Here is a 20,937-nt window from a genome sequence, read left to right on the forward strand (position 1 = left end):
TGGCAGGCCCTCAGTCTTGGCGGCTTCAGTGAACCCTATACGCATGCTGAGAGCTGAGCGGCTTCACTCTGCAGCGTGCGCATGCTCAGTTCCCGTACATAGCCCCGGCGAGTGACTTTTACGCATGCTCACCAGGAGTCGTGCCTGAGGTCTCATCCCCAGGGTGCGTTCTGCGCATGTTCCATGTGGTCCTTTGCGGTCACCGATTTGGGTCGTGCGCCTGCGCCTTAGGGGAGGTCCTGGTGGGGGCGCAGCCGCGCTGAAGCCTGGCAGCCGGCGATGGCGGCTGTCGCGGCGTTAGGGGCTGTGGGCCCATGAGGCGGCCCAGGCCCCGCGGACTCAGCACAGCGAGGCGGGGGCGGCGGAGGCGCTGCTCGTAGCCAGGCCATGGCGGGCGTGTTCGACATCGACCTGGACCAGCCCGAAGACGCGGGTTCGGACGAGGAGCTGGAGGAGGGGGTGAGAGGCGGGAGCCCGAGCCGGCGAGGGGCTGAGAGGGAGACGGCCTCGCTCGGTTGTGGGGGGGACCTGGCCCAGTCCGATGAGCGGCGGGGAGCCGAGGTGGAGCCCCCGTCTGGAGACGGCCTGGAGGAAGGGTCCGTAGCAGTGAGGGGCAGGGTGTGCTGAGGAGGGTGAGAAGGGGCGGCTTAGTGCGGGGAGAGGAGAGGCGGCCTGTCGACGGAGCGAGGCGTCCTGCCTGTCTTAGTTGCTTGTGTGTCCGGTGCTGCACCCCTATCGCGGGGGACACCGCTCCGGGGGTGCAGCCGCAGGGGCTGGCAGGTGACGGCTCACCCGACGTTAGCGCATGGCAACTCCTGCCGGGGCAGTGGCTTGGCGAGGTGCCCCCCTCAGCTAACGTGCTCCTTTCATATTTGGGGGTTTCCTCCCTTGCCAGCTTTTAAGGGGACTACTGAGACGTGCCCACTGCTGTTGCGGGACATTTATTCCAGGAGGCGTCTTGCTTGGTATTTGTCCTTACAACATTTGCCAATAGGGTAAAACTCAAAATTTGTATTAAAGATAATGCACCTGAATGTGATCAAAGCTTAAGAAACTCCCTGGCCATGATTTCTTTTTCTAAGAATAGATTCGTTGAACTGAGAATTGCCAGTGATTAAATGACATACTAAATTTGGGTGCTTTTATGTATAAATGTGCAGGTTGTTTTGCATTTCTTAGTAAATATTTTTAAAATACCTCGAGTGACTTAGTTTGAAGTAAGTGTCCCACACATTAGATCAGCCCATAAATGCTAATCTATATTGAAAAATCTATAGTCTTTGCTTCTGTGCTAAGATTTATACTCAAGAGACGGCATGGTATTTACCAGAGGTGATTTTTACTACACTGGGAAAAAGTAGTCCTAACTTAAGGAATTTTTTACTTCTGACAACTGTTTTGTTAAATGCATACCATGTTACACTTAGTATTAATAACATATTCAAACTGTGGTTATATTAAGTAGTATAGTCCATAGATTGTTGGAGTTCTACAAATGAAAAATAAAACTGCAGTGATTGTAAGCTAAATAATATTAGAATACTGGAATGTACATATATATTTTGCTTCAGTATTTTGTTATAAATTTCATGGCTCATTTCAGAACACCATCTTTGACATAGTGGATAGGCAGAGACTGCTCCTCGGTTTTGCATGACTGTATCTGGAGTTTGACAAGATTTCTTGATGTGCTTGTTGCTGGACACAAATGTAATAATTTTCTGGTTTAAAGTGGGATTAAGCTAGTATTTAGCAGTACTGAGGTCAAGCTGCTTTTTCCCAGGGACTTGTCACACCTTTCTAAAGTGCACGGGTGTTGAACTGCAAGAAGTTGAACTTAACGGGTACAGAAAAGAGATGATTACTACAGCTTCTCCAAAATAAAACCGAGAGCCCCACGTTAAGTCAAACCGCTATTACCTTGCCAGTCTAAAGTTGAGCTTACATCTCCATCATACTACCACTACAGTCAGAAACCAGTGGTTGCTTACAGTATTTTTACACAATTACTTGTCTGTTAGTGTAAATAATTTAAAAACAGTAAAGACATTTTTCTGGTGGCTCATGGTAGCCAATATAATTTCTCACTTTAATGATGCTGTTCTCAGGGCTTTTTTTTAAACCAAAAAAAAAAAATTATCAACCGTGGGTTCAGCACCCATTGGTGTCTGATGTCTCTCTCACTATTTCTTTCCATAACCAAAATATACCAGTCTACAAATGTCCCACACTTCACACCTTCAAGGCTAATGATCTCTCATGGCCCATGGGTGTGAGCAAATTGAAGTCCTAGAATTCCCAAGAGTTTAATCCTGGGGGCTGAGAGTCAGAGAATCCTAGTTCATCAACTATTATAACTGTGTTCTCCCATAAATGTGGGTATATTTGCATCATTACTTCCATGAGTGTTAATACCCATCAACCACCAAGCTTGGCTTTTGGGCAGGATGAGCAAACTAGTAGTTCTTTGGGACAATCAAATTCAGCTCATGACTACTCTTGTTCTCAATGCTGGTAAGATGGGATGGGGCAGTTAATAAGAGTAGAATTAGTATAACATAGAGCTAATGAGTAAAATGCAAGAGGATATAAAATGAGTGAGAAGGATCAATAGGCAAGCATGAGCTTTACCAAAAGGTACCGCTAGGTGGCATAGTATGTAACTGTGAGGAACAGACAGATAACTAACTGTGAATTGGATGTGGGCTACATTAGACTAGGTAATCCTGCAGCCTAGAAAGTTTTCACTCCAAAAAGCTATCCTAGCTGCAACAAGAACAAGTACTGTAACAGGTGTGCGGACAGATAATGCTGGGTTAGGAAATGAAATTGCCATAAGCCTTCTTCTAACTAGGGAGTGTGCAATTAAACCACTGTTCTTGGTTTCTACAGAGTTTTATTAAACATAACAGCTTTAATATTTCTCTTATTTTGAAAAAGTGAAATTACAGTAAATGCAAACCAGAATGAGACTGTCCATCTAAAGTACCACTAATCTTCAAATGGTTTGTAGCCTGAGATGGCAAGAAGGAAGACCCATAGCTTCTTGGATGAAAAACATGAAACAGAATTAAAAAAACAAAACAAGTTTAATGCTGGTGAAAATGAGACATGAACAATAAAAGCCTGTGTTTACAAAACCAAGACCTTTCGGAAAGCCTGCTAGCCACAGAATAAACCATGAGTTTTCAAGCCCTGCTTTGAAGAGAACTCCTCTAGAGGAGAAACAGAGGATCATTTTGCATGTTTTGTCAATCCTTGCAGTCTCTGCTGTGTTTCCAGCAGGGAGGCAAATTGTAGTGTCTTGGTTCATACAGTGGACATCTGTTCACTGAACTAAACTCTTCACATACATTTCAAAATATCTCTCAGATAACTTTCCTAACCTGAGCCGGGTTTGAACTTGTATTTTAGATATGGGACTCTGTTTGTCAGTGTCTTTTTTTTGTAGGTCGGACCCTGGAAAACTACATTCTTTCCCCCATTCTCCCCTCCCCAAATACAAACAACCAACTTCTCTTTGTTCCCTTGTATTCTCTAATGATCACCTGGTTTGGAACTATAGAAGGCTTATATTGATCTGACTTTTATTACCCTTATTGATGATGCTCTACTTGAATCACAGGATGATTATTAAATAATTGTGGTTGAGTTGCAGACAAGACTTAAAAAATTAATAATGGACTGTTATTAGTTGCAGTACTCTTCGAAAGTCAGAGAATACCTATTCATTTAAGAAGCAACTTGCTGGAACAACACTAATACTCAACTATTATGTTATATGCTAATTTTTCTTTTGATAACCAAACTTTTTGGTGCAATTTTATGTTACAGTCTTCAATGCACAGGGCTGACAGCAGGAGCCCCACTTCTGTCAGCTTGGATAAATGGATTTCTACTGTACTAATGGGTAAAAAGTGTCTTGCAAACCTCAGAATGTATGAAAAGTTGTGGCTTGTGCAAAGTAAGCTAATAAATTTAGAATCACAGTGGAAACCTAGTATTGAAGGATTCACAATATTGTGAATTAAGTAGGCCTTGCTGCTTGAATATTTTACAGTACAAAAATGAATACTGCAGCTGTCAGATCTTTGTATGGCTTCCTTTCCCTAATTTTTTAGGAATGTCACAATTAACTAAGGGGATTGGAAACAGATAATACTAATCTGGTTCAACATAAAGTCCTTTAGAAGAAACTTTTGTGCAGTATAGCACTAATTATACGTTTAAGTCTCATTCACCAAAATTCTCATGTGAACCCAAGTGTAAAAGTAAAAAATTACAGCACCACTGCATATTTACAATATTTTTCTGGAGCTGGATTCATTACTGTAAGAACAAACCTAATCAGATAACTGCAATTAGCTAAAATGTAGAGTCTCCCCTGGCTGTTGTGCGATCCTTGGGAATTTTGCAGCTTTCCTGCGGAATGTTGTCAATGCTTTGTGAAAACCTATATTAATATATTGCATATAACTTCTTGGACAGATTTTAGAGCTAAGTCAGTAAAACTGTGACATGTTTTTCTTTTAAATAAAACACTCTTCTCTGCCCACTTTTTGTTTATGGTTATTGTAGTAATTTTTTTAAACATTCTCCCCCCTCTCATCCAGGGTCAGTTAAGTGAAAGCATGGACCACGGAGGAGTTGGCCAATATGAAATGTAAGCTTCTATTAGAAGACATTTCTATATTATTCATGTTAACTACAAATAATTTTTCCATAATATGATAGTCGAGTCATTATATTAATTCAAGTTTAATAGGTATATCTTGTAACAAAAGAATTCCGGGGAAAAATTGGCAACAGTGTGCTGGTATCTTACATTATGTATTTTACTTGTCCCTACATTTTTACTTTATTTGAATATTATTTGTAATGAGGCTTATTCAGCTATATTAAGTGTTAATAATATAGTGCACTTTTATAAAACCTAGTTAATCCAGAGATCACAAAGGACTTTATGTACCTTAAGTTCCTGAATATGCATTCAAACATGGCTTTTCCCAAAAGGTGCTATATCAGGGTTTTCTGACTAGTATGAGTCAAGCCTAGTTTTTTTAACAGAAAAACCAAAACACTGTTAAAAATGTGATTATATTTTGCTATTGCTTATTACCTGAGGGGAACAGTTTAAAAATTTATTTGGTTTGAACAATTTCATTGTATGAAATTTTGCAGCCCCTGTGAAGTAGTATATTTTATCTACATTTTATAGAAAGTCCTGAAAACGATGGAGAAATTCTGATACTGGCAAGTTTACCAAGCAAATCAGTGGTAGCAAGTCTTAAAAGCTGCGAGGTAGTTTAGACGTCTTATTAAAACTGACTTGGTTGCTGAGGGGCCAAGTCCAAAAATGCATCATGTTGGAAAACTCAATGAGAATACGGTAGCGACATAGCTAAAACACAGTTCCAGTTGTCAGCATGGATAAGACCAAGCTGCGTTACTGACATATGGTACAGCTTTGCAAATGTAACTTAGAAACATTAAGTATTTGGTTAGTTCTCTACTTTGGCAAGACTGACTTATATTTTAGTTTAAGATTACAGTGTTGCAGGCATTTTTGCAAAGTAGTAAGACTTCCATGTAAATATGACCCTACAAATCACATCTGGGAGTCCCCTAACTGCTAATAAAATTTATAAATCTATTGTTTATCTTAAGGGTAGCAACAGTGCTCCTCAGTTAACTGAATTGCCAAGAGTGCCTGCCTGTCTTCAGAACATGTATACTTTTATAAATGTCGTTTCAGTAAATGCATGACACTGTGAATCCTAGACACTTCCTGAATTTCTGTATTATGCAAGTTGCCAGTCATCAGTATAGGTACATGTTAATAGAATTCCTGGTGTTACAAATCTGGGCATCTTGTAAGTAGACTGTCCGTTGTGCCATTGCATATAGTGCACTTTCTAAAGATAAATTTGTGTGGTTTTTTTATTTTTAATTTAACTTGAGTTAATCGTGTAATAAACTGTTTTGTCTGTATTCAGTGGCATGGAACATTGTGAAAAAATTGAGATTTCAGAAACTAGTGTAAACAGAGGTCCAGAAAAGATCCGACCAGAATGCTTTGAGTTACTACGTGTACTTGGCAAAGGTGGTTATGGAAAGGTATGACATCTTCATCTTGGAAAATTCATTTATCTGTCGTCTTGGAGGCAATTAAAGAATATTTCGTTGGCTGTCTGTTATATATCCTAACACTTACATTCTGTTCCCAAAACATTCAACCTTTCCAGAGGCTGTAGAGCTGATGCAGACCAGTGTCCAAGATGAAACCAAATTAATTTTTTTCATGTAAATGCATTTGATAACATTTGAATTTAGTGACTAATCAGCTGCGCAGCTTTGCCACTCACTGACAATAGCAGAATTTAAAGTATATCTTAGTGTACTACCTGCCATTGTGACCAGGTAAGGAATTTTTTTTACTTTTGTTTCATAGGTTTTTCAAGTACGAAAAGTAACAGGAGCAAATACTGGAAAAATTTTTGCCATGAAAGTTCTTAAAAAGGTAACTTGGTCTTCACTTTTGACTGCTTTCCAAATCCAAAAAGGGGGTTTTGTCACCTTTATAATGTAGCTACTATATAATAATTGTTCTAATGTACCAAGTTTGAACATTTGTCATTCATATACTATAATTAATCTTTACATCTATTTACAATTAGAATATATATTTATCACATTTTCTATAGCATTTATGTGGTTCTGGAAAATTGATTTTTTTTTTTTTTTTAGTTAATTTTGAAATGTGTGATTTCATGTTTAACAGTGCAAGAAAAATGCAACTGTTTATCTTGTTGCTAACTTAGAGTATGTTTGTGACAATTGTGTGTACAATGTAGGTCCCCCCACTGTGTCTAACCAGTTCTGAAGCAGTGGTTGCTATTGTGAACTGCTATAGTGAGCTAACCACATTATTCAGAAAATACATTATTATTCAAGCCAATTAGCCACGTTCACCTGGCCAAATAGCCACATGTAGTTCGTTGCTAGGGCATTGCACCCCATGGATGTAGAGATTTCTATAAATTGGATATAGAGCTGTATGTAGAATTCTGTCTCTTAAGAATCCCATGTTGTTTGCTCTCATGTTGTTTTTCTGTGTTCTGTAGGCAATGATCGTAAGGAATGCAAAAGATACAGCGCACACAAAAGCTGAGCGTAATATCCTGGAAGAAGTGAAGCATCCCTTCATTGTAGATTTAATTTATGCCTTTCAGACTGGTGGAAAACTCTACCTCATCCTTGAGTATCTCAGTGGTAAGTTCATTGTCTTGCCACACAGAAGCATTTCAGTATACCTTGTTTAATCCAGAATCGGAAAAGTTCTTACTGATGTTTATAAAATCCCTGGTAAGCACTAGTAGTTAACTTAAATTTTTCTGCATGTTTTCATAATTGTGAACAGCGTAGCAAAACTGATATTAAGCATTAGTAAATTTACCCATCATTGCTTGGGTATTTAAATCAAGGAAGTGGGAGGTTGGGCTCCTTGCTGAGGGATGGGATGCTTTGCTGTCCCCCAGCCTGAACTCTGGGACAGGGAGGCAGGAGGAGAGAGGGTCCAGAGCTGTGGCATTTTTTCCTGACCCCAACAAAAACTGAAGGGGCCAGGGCCGCGGCACTTTTCACACATTAACAACTGTGGATTAAAATAGCCTTTTGCAGAGCGTAATTCCATCATCTGTCCTTTGAAGGTAGCTGTCTAATAGCAGTGTAAAGAAGTATGGATTCTTTCTTCTCACATCTTATTTTTCCTTTGTAGGAGGAGAACTATTTATGCAGTTAGAGAGAGAGGGAATTTTTATGGAAGACACAGCCTGGTATGTGAAATAACATTGGCACTTTTGGGGCTAAGCAGAATTTGAGAGAGAACCTTAAATAATTTATGACTTAAAACATACAGCTGTATTTTAATAAGCTAAGCAGTTTATTTGGAGGTGGGGGGGGTGGCTGTTCCATTCTGTCTTACATTGTTGCATCTCTGACCAGCTGGTGGTGGAATGGCAAGGTTTCACTGTCCACTCTATTGAAGGTGTGTCTGCATTGTGTTGTAACTTTTAAGGCATGTGTGCAGAGGGATGGTGCTTGAGTTAGTGGGAAATGGCAGCCTACACCTGCCTTTCATAGGAACCTTTTGCATGAAAGAAATGTTCAAAACCTTGCTTTTTTGGTGCACTATGTGTGTAAACATTTGTAGTTTTGATTGCTGATGTTCCCTTTTGGAAGCGTATTTATCCCACTTCTGAGCACACATGAACTGAAATTTTATGTAAATCATTATGCTTAGAGAGTCTTTTCAGTAGCTACGTTTCACACGTGACAGGATAATGAAGTGCACTTTTTGATTAAGTTTTACACAGCATGCAAGAGGGAATATGATAGCTCCACCTTCCCTCAACATATTCTGTGAGTGTTTTTGAACAGCTTAGGTGTACATGCTGGGTTGCAGCTTTATGCTACAACCACCACCGCAGGGCATAGCTTTCCTTTTCCTTTAGAGTTTTAGAGTAAGACTTAATGACTGGCAAATTCAGATCACAACAAAAATGTTCAAGACAGAGTAACTGTTAAGAAAATTAACTTAATGTTGATGGTGTAATTGGGTTGTTGGAATGCATCCCTGTGTTCTTTGGCAAATTAACCTCAATAGCATAATTGTTACAAATTTATTCTATGATGCACATCTAATGATACTTTCAAGGAATTGTTGGTATGTCCTAGCAGGTTACATTTGTTTTACGGTTTATGACACTGTGGTTGAATGAGTTTAATCATATCAAATCCTTTTTGTTTCAGCTTTTACTTGGCAGAGATCTCAATGGCTTTGGGGCACTTACATCAAAAAGGAATCATCTATCGAGATCTGAAGCCGGAAAACATCATGCTTAATCATCAAGGTGGAAATATAGTAAACAATTGTGTAGCCAATAATCTTCTCAAAATCCTTTCTTACAGGTCAAAGTACAATATAAAATTACCTCAGTAAACTATTATTACTGTTGTTCTTTTTTTCTGCTACACCCAAATAAGTAGCTGCCATTGGCTAAGCTCTAATCATGGCATATAGTTCATTGGAGCAGTTTCAGTACTTTAGTACTGGACATGGCAGAAGAAATTGGTCAAGAAGGAGCATGCGACTTTTAGAATAAACCCATTGAAGACTTTTCTGTTCACTAGTGGGATATTCTCATGCTACTCAGTTAGCTAGCCATGGTATCAGAATTCAAACCTGCTGAGTAATTTTCATGTTTACAAATAATTGTTAAGACTGAAGTTCTAGTTATTTTAAAAGAAACAACCTATCACTTGATCATAGCAAAAAGTCCAGAGTTCTGTATGTATTGATGCCTGCCTCTGTTGATTAGTTCCAGCAAACCCTGGCATTAAAGGGCTAAAAGACTACTTTCAAGTAAGATGGTTACTGAGTGTGAATGTTTACTAGTGCTTAGTGTTTCTGAAGAGTGAAAGTTTATAAAATTGAAATTAATTGTAACACTGATTTTAGTTTCCTAAATCTGGATTTGAGTGTAAGACTAGGTGACTTGATATCATCTGTGTAGCAGTGCAGTCTTTTGTAGTTACATTGTTTATTTAAAACAAATTGTTCCAGTAATCAACAACTTGGTTCTGTATGAAGGGGAATAAGCTCCTATAAAGAGTCAGGAGGCTAACTAGTAGAATGCACAAAGCATAAGACATGAACATTTTAGTTCATTGTGAGTTTCTACAGGTTTAAGCAGTGAAAACAAAACATGAAGAAACATTATTTTTTCATGGCTTTGATATTCCCTTGGTGGCTTTTCACCTCTCTGCTGGATCTGTATTCAGTTTTCATCAGTTTGACCAAAACATTGATACAGTCAACCGGGGGCGGAGGGTGGTGGTGGTCTGTGGTCTTTTCTACATAAACTGGGCTGTCCAAGATGATTGATACAAATCATCTGACTTTTCCATGACTACATGACAGTGCAAGTACTCGCCAGTGGTGACTTTTCTGATGCATTTGGTATCTTGAATGGAGTGAAGCAAGGATGTATACTTGCTCCAGTGCTGTTCAACTTGACTTTACGTGTGTTCTCAGCCATACAAGGGACTTGAATTGGGTTATACACATCCGCTACTGTCTCCACAGCTGTCTCTTGGGTCTTTTAAAGACTCAGTTCTAAGACCAAGACACCATAGAGATTTCTCATTGCGACACTGTTTGCGGATGACTGCACCTTGATGGTTCATAGGCAAGACAACCTTCAGGTCATCGTTGGTTTTTTTTGGGTTTTTTTTTTCTGAAGCATGCCAGCTCTTTGGCCTCACCATCAGGCTTGGGACAAAAAAGGCCTTGTTCCAGCCAACACCTCTTTCCAATGTCTTAGTGCCAGCCCTCTTCATTCAATGCACCCAATTGAAGAATGTGGATCAGTTCAAGTATATGGGTGGTACCATCTCAAGTGATGGCTCCTTTGATAAGAAAATCTCCTCCAGAATTAAAGCCAGCGAGGCTGACTTTGAATAAACGTTTTTAGCCAATGCAATGTCCATCTCTCCATCACATTGAAGCTCTACAGTGCAGTGGGTTCTAACATCTCTCCTGTATGGATCTGAGATGTGCCATTAGCTATCATCTTTGGAAAATCATGGGAGATATGAGAGATTCCAGAAAACTAGGAAAAGACAAATAGAGTGCCCATCTATAAAAAGGGGAATAAGAACAATGCAGGAAGCTACAGACCAGTCAGTTTAACTTCTGTGCTGGGAAAGATAACGGAACAAGTAATTAAGGAAATTATCTGCAAACAGTTGGAAGGTGGTAAGCTGATTAGGAACAGCCAGCATGGATTTGCAAAGAGCAAATCATGTCAAACCGATCTGATAGTTTTCTTTGATAGGATAACGAGCCTTGTGGATAAGGGAGAAGCCATGGATGTGGTATACCTAGAGTTTAGTAAGGCATTTGATGTGGTCTTGCATGATATTCTTCTCAGTAAACTAGGGAAATACAACTTAGATGGGGCTTCTATAAGGTGGGTGCAAAACTGGTTGGATAACTGTACTCAGGGAGTAGTTATTAATGGTTCTCAGTCCTGCTTGAAAGGTATAACAAGTGGGGTTCCGCAGGGGTCTGTATTGGGACTGGTTCTGTTCAATATCTTCATCAACGATTTAGATATTGGCATAGAAAGTATGCTCATTAAGTTTGCAGATGATACCAAGCTAGGAGGGGTTGCAACTGCTTTGGAAGATAGGGTCAAAATTCAAAATAATCTGGACAAATTGGAGGAATTGTCTGAAGTAAACAGGATGCAATTTAATAAAGACACGTGCAAAGTGCTCCACTTAGGAAGGAACGATCAGTTTCACGCATAGAGAATGGGAAGTGACTGTCTAGGAAGGAGTATGGCAGAAAGGGATCTAGGTGTTATAGTGGACCACAAGTTAAATATGAGTCAACAGTGTGATGCTGTTGCAAAAAAAGCAAACATGATTCTGGGATGTATTAACAGGTGTGCGGTGAACAAGACACAAGAAGTCATTCTTCCAGTCTACTCTGCACTGGTTAGGCCTCAGTTGGAGTACTGTGTCCAGTTCTGGGCGCCACATTTCAAGAAAGATGTGGAGAAATTGGAAAGGGTCCAGAAAAGAGCAACAAGAATGATCAAAGGTCTAGAGAACATGACCTATGAAGAAAGGCTGAAAGAATTGGGCTTGTTTAGTTTGGAAAAGAAGATTAAGAGGAACATGATAGCTGTTTTCAGGTATCTAGACGGGTGTCCTAAGAAGGAGGGAGAAGACTTGTTCTTCTTGGCCTCTGAGGATAGAACAAGAAGCAATGGGCTTAAACTGCAGCGAGGGAGGTTTAGGTTGGACATTAGGAAAAAGTTCCTAACTGTCAGGGTGGTCAAACACTGGAATAAATTGCCTAGGGAGATTGTGGAATTGCCATCTCTGGAAATATTCAAGAACAGGTTAGATGAATGTCTATCGGGGATGTTCTAGACAGTACTTGGTCCTGCCACGAGGGGACGGGACTGGACTCGATGACCTCTCAAGGTCCCTTCCAGTCCTAGCATTCTATGATTCTGTGAGATGTGAACTCTTTACAGACATCATGTGAAACAGCTTCAACAGTAGTATCACATGTGCTTCCTCTGCTCACTAATGAGCAATTGCTGGCAGGACAATGACCAATATTAACCCTACCAGCATTTAGGAAATATTAATGAGAGCACAATTTAGGTGGCCTGGGTATGTCATGAGAATGGAAAACCCCACCATCTCCCAAATAGCGAAAAGAAAAAAGGATAGGTCATCTGTGTCAGCGCTTCAGAGAGTCTGAAAAGCCGTCTCCTTTGGGTTGAAGTCAATCCCAAAGATTTTGAGCAAATGGCTCACAGCAGGAATCACTGGCAGTTTCTGATAAGATAAGCATGTGACTAATCTGAGCGGGACTGACAAACTTATCTTCAGGGTACATGTAAAAGGTGCCACAGAGCTGCATCATCAAACATCATAGATACATGCTTCCCATGCCCTCAGTGTGGCCGACTGTACATCAGGATTTGGACTGTGATGTCGTGTGTAGCTACATATGAGAATTCTGAGCTATGGACTTACCAATATAATATATACATAATATGCAGACACTGAATGACAAAGATCTGTAACTTCACAGACTATAGTCTGAAGAATTTTTAAAATGATTGAAGTCGTTTATCAGTCTGAGAACAATAAAAGTGGACTACTGGAAAGAGTTCTGTTTGAGAGAAGACCTGGTTGCACTCTCCATTTTAGAAATTTATGCTGAGTTGCTGATATCCATGTAACTCCATTGTCAAAATTCAGAGCTGTTTTAGAATTAAATGTTTTCTTTTATTTCAGGTCACGTAAAACTAACAGACTTCGGACTATGTAAAGAGTCTATTCATGATGGAACAGTCACACACACTTTCTGTGGAACAATAGAATACATGTGAGCTGCATGATGAAACAGAAAAGTATTACTCTGGTCTGGGGGTAATGGCTAAATTTTACCTTTTTAAACTGATGGTTCAATATGTTCAGTTAATTATGGAACTTTCAAATTATAAATGTGGATTATGTTTAAAAACTTGAAACCTGAGCAGTCACAGAGTGTTTAATAAAATAATTCCATATTTCTAATTTTTCTCATTTTAGGGCCCCTGAAATCTTGATGAGAAGTGGGCATAATCGTGCTGTGGACTGGTGGAGTTTGGGGGCACTGATGTATGACATGCTGACTGGAGCAGTAGGTGCACAGTTTAAAACTACATGCATTTTATTCTACATGACTTGTCATTGAAGTTAGTTGAATCCTTTAGGCATAGATAGATCTGTGTACTTATATCAACTGCTGGTGAGAAATCTAATTAAAATGGCTAAACTTTTTTTAAATCTTTAGTCTCGTGCTGTTCTGTAATAGCCCAAGCAAATATTTGGAAGTCGCATGTGAAACAACTATATCCCTGTTTCACAAGCGGCTGAAACTAGCCCTTTTCCATGTATTCAAGTGAGAGCTGAACAGATATGTTAGTTGAGTTTGTTTTAATGGAGTCACTTCAGCAGGGATGGAAATGGACTCTCAGGGGGCCAAAAGCAGAAAGCTGAAGCTGTAGCAATATTTTGTTACTGGGCGCCCTGTGGCATAAGGTTCTGTGATGCTGATCTGCCTGCAATCCATTTTTCATGTAAAATTTTAACTATTCTGGAGTAACACAGGACACTGGGCTCACCTGGTAGTTTTTGTTGTCAGGAGGGCGGGGGGTTGCAGGGCAATAATGTTAGAGAGCAACTGTGCTAGAATTTTTTCACATGTTGTGGTTTTCTTCACACTGCAGTTATGTTTTTCAGCCCCCATTTACTGGGGAGAACCGAAAGAAAACCATTGACAAGATTCTCAAATGTAAACTCAACTTGCCTCCCTACCTCACGCAAGAAGCCAGAGATCTGCTTAAAAAGGTAGTTTTAAAGACTTGTATATGCACGTGTTAGAAACATATCAATATTGATGTACTGCTTTCTCCCAGCTGACTCAATGCTACTATATTTCAGTCAACTTAATTTTTTAATGGAGCTCAGTTCAGTGCTAAGTTGCATGAGGTAGAATTGAGGCTTTGTTTGAAAACACAATTCTGAAGTTTTGTGAGGTGTCTTAACGTTGCTTTTAGAGACAAGGTAGGTGAGATGTATTATTGGACAAAATACTGTGTGCGAGAGAGAAGTTTTTGAGCTTGCGCAGAAGAGCAGCTCTGTGTAACCTAGAAAGCTTCTCTTTCCAAAAGAATTTGGTCCTGTAAAAGATACACTCAGCCCACCTTGTCTCTAGTATCCTAGGACAACCATAGCCAGAACAGTACACAAAACAGAAGAATATAAGAATGGCCATACAGGGGCAGACCAAAGGTCCATCTGGTTCAGTTATCTTCTCTTCTGACAATGGCCAATGCCAGGTGTCCAAGAGGAAGTGAACAGAACAGGTAATCATCAAGTGATCTCTTCCCGTAACCCATTTCCAGCCTCTGACAAACGGAGGCTTAGGACACCATTCCTATCCATCTTGGCTAACAGCCATTGATGGACCAATCTTCCACAAATTTACCTAAGTGTTGTTTTTGTTTTTTTTTTTTTGAACACTGGTAAAGTCCTGGTCTTCAGAACATTCTCTGGCAAGGAGTTCTGCAGGTTGAGACTGCTCTGCATGAAGAAATTCTTCCTTTTATTTGTTTTAAACTTGATACGTATTTCTTTTGCTGACCTTCAGCTCTTATGTTATGGGAACAAGTAAATAGCTTTTCCTTATTCACTTTCTCCATACCTGTCATAATTTTATAGATCTCTATTATGTTCCCCCCAGTTTCTTCTCTTCCAAGCTGAAAAGTCTTTCTTTCTAATCTTTCTTCATATGGCATCTTGTCCAAGCCCCTAATCATTTTTATTGCCCTTTTCTGAACCTTTTCCATTGCAAAGACGTCTTTTCTGAGGTGAGGCAGTGTTCAAGATGTGAGCATATCATGGATTTATATAGAGAAGATATTAATGTTTGTAATTTCACTGTATGCTAGCTACTAAGTGGTTGGTCCAAATAATATTTTAGCACAGATGTAAAATATTTCTATTAATGAGTCTTGGTAGAAATACTGTTTTAAACCTGTTTTATCATTTCAATACATTGTTCCCTTGGTGTTTTTCTTGTCTAAGCTGCTAAAAAGAAATGCTGCCTCACGTCTTGGAGCTGGTTCTGGAGATGCTGGAGAAGTTCAGGTACATCTTGCTTAATTTCTCTTTGAGAACAAGATATAAGGACAATCCAAGAAGAATCACCATGGAAGAACATGTTATTTTCTGAAGCATAGTAAGAATAGTGGCAGGGATTTAGACAAATGTTTCCTCTGAGACAGCTCAAGAAAATAGCTATTGGGGTCAAAGATGGGGTGTTAGATTTTTTCCCCTCTCGTCCCCATTCTTTTTTTTTTTTCCCTTTAAGCTTTCTTGTGTTTCATGTCCTCCTTTCTTTATTAGTTACTAAGAGAACAAATTGATACATTGTGGTAGTCTACGGAGTTGGTAGCCCACGCAGAGGTTGAGAGTCAGGAAAGGTATTGTTATATTTACATTCATAATGTGAAACAGATGTAGCTCAAGTCTTTCGCCTACTACAAAATTATTTAAAGCTCGTCCGCAGCCTACGCGGATTGGGTTTTCTGACTATATTTAAACTTCATCAGTACAATTCACATCATTCCATCTTTTAATAGTTTTATTTGTGCTGATTTTTGTGATATTACTATTTAGAAATTTGCCTGAAATAAAGATTTTTTTAAAAGTGATATAGATATGCATCGCACACTAACTCTGTGCTACCAATCTAGGTTATTTTTTCTGTTGTAAATTGAACAGAAACAAAAAGAATAAACAGAATTGAAGTCTGTAATAGTAATTATAGGCATAATGTACAGAATGGCAATATTCCACCATTCCCAGCAGGTTGTATCAGATGGTAAGACCTCAGTTACTGAGAAGCTCTCACAAATCATTGTCAGTCATCCTTATGTTCTAAAACAGTGTATCCCAAAGTGTGGTGTGTGTACCACTGATGGTACTCGAAAGGATTTCAAGGGGTCTTTGGCAGAGAATAAACTACTAAAAATCAGGAGATAAGCACTGGGATGGCACTAGGAGATGGGGTAAGCTGATAAAGCTGAAGTCCCAAAAGGGGTACATAAAATTTGTAAGTTTGGGAAACACTGTTCTAAAAGCTGGCAAATTTTCCCCAGATTTCTCTGTTTAGAAAGTGACACTTTCTAAAAAGTAATTAGCTGTCAAACATAGGGACCAGTCTTGTGGTGGTGGTAGATTTTTGCATGTTCAGAGTTAAAAATATTCAGCACGTAAGATTCCTGTGAAGTTTTTAAATACTTTCAAATTGAAATCATAAACTATTGAGTGACCATGGTATTACAGCATCTCTGCATTTTCAATAGGATGATATCACATTTGGTGTGCAAGCAAAAGAAATTCAGTCTACATTTCTTTTCGCTAAACTGCCAACTGTCATTTTCTTTTAATCATCTATTTTACTGCTGGTGACAAATGTACACCGTGAAGAACTGTGAATTTAGAACTTAATTTTGGTAGCTTGAAGAAATCCTTATACAATCTCACATTTTTCTGAAAGCTTATAAGTAAGAATTTTTCAATGTCAGTTTTAAGCTAGTCATGGCTATTGTAATGGGGTATTGTAGGACATATTATAGATACTACATTTGAAGCACACACACTTTTGGAAGTAAAGGAGCCCTAAGATGAGATTTAAAGAGAGAGATATCTTACTATTCACCAGACAGTCTTAGCCAGCTTTATTTTCTATCTGCAAGGTTAACAAGTGTCTTAACTTCTGCCAGGAGGCTTCATTGTGGCTTTTCATTCTTTTTGAATTTTCTTAGGCTCACCCTTTCTTCAGACACATTAACTGGGAAGAGCTACTAGCTCGGAAGGTGGAACCTCCCTTTAAACCATTATTGGTACGTATCGAGAATACAGTAAATTGGTTGTTCCTTGTATGCATTTAGCAGCAGTTTTCAAACTTTGACATACCAAATTGGATCTAATACTCAAAAGTGCTTATCATGCTACCTCTAAAACTTTACCCAGTAATAATGGGGTGTACATATACTCTGATAAACTGACCCATATATTGCAGATTGAGAACCCTGCTTATAGGACTGTAAAAGCTGTATACTTAATTAACTTCAGTTACTGGTACTCAGAGCTAGGGCTGGAAGAAACCACCCGTTTTAGATTCCATACAGTTTTTGGGGACTGATGGCAATATAAACACGTAAGAATTAAAAGGCCTTGTCATGACTGCTCATCCACAGACACTTGCTATTATACAAAGGACACTGGACAGCATAACTGTGTCCTTCCTGCCTCAGCTATTTTACCCTGTCCACAGGGCAGGAACTTGATACAAGTGGATGGGGCAGAAAACTTAGCACTGAACAAGTGCAGACTTTTCTTTCTTAGTTTTACTGATTATTTTCCTTTAATTCCAGATTGTGGAAGAAGTGGAGCAGTTCATTTCAATTTTACATCCTCCCATTTGTAACCTTCTGGCTGTACAGGCTCAGAGGTGCTGTTCTCCTGAATTTGTTTTCTAAGCATCAAACATTCAGTCAGTACTTGGCAGAGACTGAAAATTTCAGTAGTCTGTTAGTTAAAACATAATCAACTCACTTCATTCAGCATCTTGAGTATTACCGCTCTAATATTTAGCCTGCATATAGTTTTACAAGCATCATTTAAGTTTAACCTTAAAATGGCAATATTGTGAATAAAACTCAAATCTCAAGTTTCTTGTACTGCAGTTTAAAAATGAGGCTGGTATTTATGAAAATGTCACCTGTACAAGATGACTGAATATCTTGGACCTTATAACATCAGCAAATTCTGTAGTATGCTATTAAGTTGTACTAATCAGATTAATTTTAGCTTGACAGTTGCACAGTGATCTTGGCTTACTTTAACAATCCTGCAGGAATCTGTGAGAAGACATACATTGGGAGAACTGCCATTGGAGTAATCTGTTCATTTCCTCAGCTGAAGTGTAGACATTTACTTGGTAGTCATTCATTCCTCTGTTTTCCATCATTTTCAAGACAAGCATTTTTACTTCTTTAAAAATGTGTATTTGGTGTGAAACTCCAGTAGGCCAACTGATGTGACTCGCTCGCGTGTTTTGCTCTACCTAGAAACTGCCATTTCTTTCTGTTGTAATTTGAGGTTATTTTAAACGCATCTTTTTAATTTGTGTTCCTTTTTGATCCATAATTCTTGCCCCTCCCCCTTGCCTTTATTTCTCAGTGTCAGTGCCCATAGTGACCTCTCACTGGCAACGGCAGGACTCCGACTCCTCTCCCGGGTTTTACTACAGCAGAACTCTGTCCAAAAACCTATGGAACGAACTACATCCAGAGGCTTCACTGATCGCCGCTAAGCCATTTGGTTGATATCTGTATTATAAACCCTTAATCATTTTGTTTTTGCAAAGCAATCCGAAGAAGATGTGAGCCAGTTTGATTCAAAGTTTACACGTCAGACACCTGTTGATAGCCCAGATGACTCAACTCTCAGTGAAAGTGCCAACCAGGTCTTTCTGGTAAGCGAGCTAGGGACCTGTCTGTGTTCACGTTGGAGAGGTGCTTTGTATTCTTATTTGGAAATGGTATCCAGGTTGAATCTCTCTAGTCCAGCACCCTCAGGACTTGGCCTGTTCTGAACTAGAGAATTTGCCAAACCACAGGAGGTCAATATCGTCAAGCAGCATTACCAACATTCCTGCTGCTTACTGGGCACTTAGACATTTAGGGCTAAATTAGAGTTAAACACCACCACAGAACACTGAGAGGCAAGACTGGTGGCTGTAAACAAACTTTATGGGGCCATGGGAAACTGTCCATTCCTGTGATCATTGGACATCAAGCTAACTAAAATCAGGGTGGACCAAAGAGCTCTGGGCTAGAGAGGTTCAACCTGTTGCACATTTCAAATGAATTCCTTCCATCCTTGGAAAGAAAAGGTTGAATCGTTTGACTGGCAACTATTTGTGTCAAACAAGGTCTGAGGCATCAAAATTTTAAATATATTATTCCTTGAGGTGGGGTATTGTCTGTTTAGTCATTTTGCCTTTGCAACCTTTGATATTTAGTTAAGATGGGTTACAGCCCCATTTTTACACATTTGTATAGGACAACAGGATTCTAGATCTTAAAAAGGGACTCTTTGCACGTTGTAGTAAAATGGATACTAATTTTAAATTGCAGTAGCAGTGAAATGGCATATTACATCAATAGGAATGCAGAGGGAACTATGTCCAAAGGGGCTTACAATGTAGGCCAAAATCGTTTTTGAGCTTTGTCTATATGGATGGATGGATGGATAATCTGAAGATAACGACTGGGCTGCAAAAGTATCTTGCCTCTCTGTCCATGGAGGGAAATTACATTTGTGTGCCCCACCTAAAGAAATAAGGAGTGTCAGTACCAGCCATCCCTCAGGTCATCCTGCTAGCCCTTTAGAGGACAGGATTTGAATTTAAAAACTGCAGAACTTGTCTGAATGAAACCAGTTGAAATTCAGGCTACTTGTACACTCGCCCCCTCCCGTCGGAGGTGGCAAGGTAATGAGGCAATTCAAAGCAGGCTAGTGAGGTGCTAGTTTTGTGGGAGTAAGGGAGTGTTGAAGTGGGGCACTTATTTCAAAGCTGCCACCATCTTCACTGTCAACCTGCAATTTGAAGTCTGCACTTTGAAATTTGTGCAGCTGCCATTGTGCTATTGAGGCACTGAACGTGCATGTTAGTGCCTCGTTTGCCTGTTTTGAATTGCCTCATTACAGTGCCACCTCTGACCAGAGGAGGCGAGTGTAGAAGCAGCATCAGTAAAGAGAAATCTAAAGTAGTATACTCAGGCGGAAAATATCCAATGGCAAGGTGGAAATACTGTTCGTAAAGGTTCTAGTGGATTGCAGATTGAGTATGATTCTGTATGATGCAGCTCTGCAAATGGCTAATAGCATTCTGGGGCATATTAACAGGGGTGTTGTATGCAAGAGGCTGTAGGTAATTGTCCTGCTCTGCTCGGCACTGGTGAGGCCTCAGGTGGAGCCTGATGAGGAAAAGTTGAAACTGATCGGGTTTGGTCTTTGAGGCAAGAAGACTGAGGGAGAAACATAATAAGACTTCTAATGTATCAAGAGCTGTTACAGAGAGGATAGTAATCAGTTGTTCATGTCCATGTTTTTAATCTGAAGGGAAGGAAACACAGGTTAGGAAAAATTTCTATCTATGATGCTGCTTAGTTCTTGGAATAGGACTGCAGGTAGGTACTTGGCCTACTTCCACACAGAGCTGGACTAGCAGACTTATTGAGGTCCCTTCCAGACTGACTTTTTGATGCCATGGTTATAAAAAAAAGTTTTCTTTCCAATTACAATTCAGTTATTTCTGTGTTTCAGGGGTTTACATATGTGGCTCCATCTGTACTTGAAAGTGTAAAGGAGAAGTTTTCTTTTGAACCAAAAATTCGATCACCTCGCAGATTCATTGGCAGCCCGAGGACACCAGTCAGGTATTTTTTTAGCAATTTACTTTCCAGTGAGTGATTAAAAATGGTCTTAATAATGGTCAAATTCTTAAACGTTTGCAATTTCTGGAAGAACTAGGATGCTTATTTTTAGAAACATGGCCTGCACCTTTTACAAGCAGCTTCGCTGCAGGCGAGCTTGTGTTTTGGCAGCACAGGAATCGCTGATCTGCCTGATACACATTCCTGGAAACACCTGCCATTCCAGTTACTGCAATACACCATCCTCTAAAAATGCTACTGGATCCTCTATATATTCCTGTGCTGC

At 39.6% G+C, this 20,937-nt stretch overlaps 1 protein-coding gene across 3 annotated transcripts in view; it reads left to right on the forward strand.

Moving 5' to 3' along the window:
- Window positions 1–273: 273 nt before the first annotated feature.
- RPS6KB1 (ribosomal protein S6 kinase B1) overlaps window positions 274–20,937 on the forward strand; it is a 31,241-nt gene continuing 10,577 nt past the window's right edge. For 2 of the 3 annotated variants that reach the window (XR_012648189.1, XM_075014046.1), the window contains exons 1-14: window positions 274–459; window positions 4,614–4,663; window positions 5,997–6,117; window positions 6,452–6,520; window positions 7,125–7,272; window positions 7,778–7,835; window positions 8,812–8,912; window positions 12,889–12,979; window positions 13,186–13,276; window positions 13,879–13,986; window positions 15,226–15,288; window positions 16,971–17,048; window positions 18,578–18,685; window positions 20,542–20,654. Coding sequence is in view for 2 of the 3 variants with exons in the window: in XM_075014046.1 (XP_074870147.1) it covers window positions 388–459; window positions 4,614–4,663; window positions 5,997–6,117; window positions 6,452–6,520; window positions 7,125–7,272; window positions 7,778–7,835; window positions 8,812–8,912; window positions 12,889–12,979; window positions 13,186–13,276; window positions 13,879–13,986; window positions 15,226–15,288; window positions 16,971–17,048; window positions 18,578–18,685; window positions 20,542–20,654 (1,271 nt within the window). In the remaining variant the exon portion in view is untranslated. The other variant, XM_075014047.1, reaches the window with a different exon arrangement.

Source organism: Carettochelys insculpta, chromosome 19, assembly GCF_033958435.1.
Source record: "Carettochelys insculpta isolate YL-2023 chromosome 19, ASM3395843v1, whole genome shotgun sequence".
Classification (NCBI taxonomy): domain Eukaryota; kingdom Metazoa; phylum Chordata; order Testudines; family Carettochelyidae; genus Carettochelys; species Carettochelys insculpta.